The sequence below is a fragment of the Pinus tabuliformis genome, chromosome 1_1 (genome assembly GCF_031772625.1).
Source record: "Pinus tabuliformis cultivar Carrire ecotype Pingquan chromosome 1_1, CPIR1, whole genome shotgun sequence".
NCBI classification, from domain to species: domain Eukaryota; kingdom Viridiplantae; phylum Streptophyta; class Pinopsida; order Pinales; family Pinaceae; genus Pinus; species Pinus tabuliformis.
This window is the reverse complement of record NC_142297.1, coordinates 638,593,427-638,595,138: the sequence shown is the minus strand read 5'-3', so window position 1 is coordinate 638,595,138 and position 1,712 is coordinate 638,593,427. Positions and strand designations below refer to the sequence as shown.

General features: G+C 38.6%; 1 protein-coding gene across 1 annotated transcript; it reads right to left on the bottom strand.

Annotated features, from left to right (window-relative positions):
* Nucleotides 1-346: 346 nt before the first annotated feature.
* LOC149214941 (uncharacterized) lies at nt 347-1,217 on the bottom strand. Its single transcript, XM_089391014.1, has one exon. It carries the CDS (start codon nt 1,092-1,094, stop codon nt 603-605), a length of 492 nt encoding a protein of 163 aa, XP_089247140.1. The 5' UTR covers nt 1,095-1,217; the 3' UTR covers nt 347-602.
* Between the last annotated feature and the right edge of the window lie 495 nt (nt 1,218-1,712).

Genomic DNA, 1,712 nt, shown 5'->3' with positions numbered 1-1,712 from the left:
GAAAGGAGTCATCACTGAGGTGGTGTAGTAATTGCCGTCACAGTTAAAAGTGGTCGAAATCTGTATAAAAAAATTCAAAAAATCTTTTGGAGGCAGTGTTTGAATCATATTTTTATGGTGGAAATGGATTCAGCACTATCAAAAACTTCTAAGACACCTAAAATTTTGGATTTTAACAACTATATCTTAGAGTTACAAAAATCCTTGCCCAATTTTCTCTAACTATAACTAGAATTTTTATAACTTTCCAAACAATTCTTCCAGCTAATTAGACTACTGCCTTATAAAATGTATTGAACTTTGAGTATGTCAGTTTCCCACATACAAAGTCCATTTAATACAAAAATTATATGGGCCAAACATTGTCTTTTAAGTAAATCATGATACATCGGGCCCGTTGGGATGGGCCAAACATCTTTTTTGAAGTCCTAGTTATATCAAATCAAACCACCTTAATAGTTGAAGCCTGAAATGGACAAGTTGTACATATACAACATCCTTATCAGCGTACATAGTAGTCGTGCAGCTGTACAGACTCCACTGAAGAACTGCAAGTAAATGTTTAAAAGTTAAAACCCTTCAGATCAGATGGTATAATGTTCTCACGAGGCCTCTACGTTCAGATCAAAACTTTCAGCGGGGCGGTTATCATATGCAGTTCTTGAAAAAGAAGTCGTCGTTTCGAGATGGTTAGCAGGTTGAATGCTTTGCTTTCCCTTGTCCTCGGAACTGCTAGGATTCTCGTTCCCAGGAGGACTGCATATATCTGTTTGAGGGTATGTTGTATCCTTCGCTGCAGAGATACAGAAGTCTTCCATTTCGAACGAGGGTATCCATGGCGATTTAGTTTTGATAACTTTAACATCGAAATCTTGAGCTGCCATGGATTTAACATCGAAATCACCCAAGTCCGCTTGCTTGATTTTCATATATTGAATCCTATCCAACAAAGCCACAAATTCCTCGAAATCGTCCGCACCACAACCCAATCCCGTCCGCTGGCGTTTGGGATCTACTCGATCTGTGGGCTCTTGTTGACCAGATGCATGTAATTCTAATTCTAACAACCGTTTCGGTCTCTTGCAGGAAGCCATGGTTCAATCACAGACCTATGAAACAAACACTGATATCTAGAGTGGAGAATAACGAAATCTCAGAGTGTGAAAACCCTTCTCGTTGCTGCAGCAGCCATGCCCAAGTAAACTGCAGAGGCAAACCATATGGAAACCTCATAGAGAACAATCCATATATAGAAGGGATTAGGTAAAACTACAAGTGTAGAAACGGTTAATTTGAGATAAAACGTAGCATATCAATAGAGAAGACACCGGCTCAGTCCACATCGTACATAGGGCACGCACCTTGCCCTCTTTTTATTGAGTGGCCTTCCTAGTTAGCCAATATTTTAATCATTTAATGTTTCGTTTTCTGTTTAGTCAAAACGTTTGCGTTTAATCAAATTTCCTTAAACAACATTAAAATATGATTCTACTTTTCGACATAATTTCTATCCAAACATAAAAACTCTAGTTTTCCACAAATTTTCAACAAAATTGATGACATAAAAAACGTTTCAGAAGTACCCTTATCCCACGAGACGTGCAACGTGCCGGTCATTCGGTTTTTTGTCCAATCACATAGACGGACGCGGACGTGCTAGTTATTCGGTTTTTGGTACAATCACTAGTTTGCAGTAAATAATGTGACGGAGA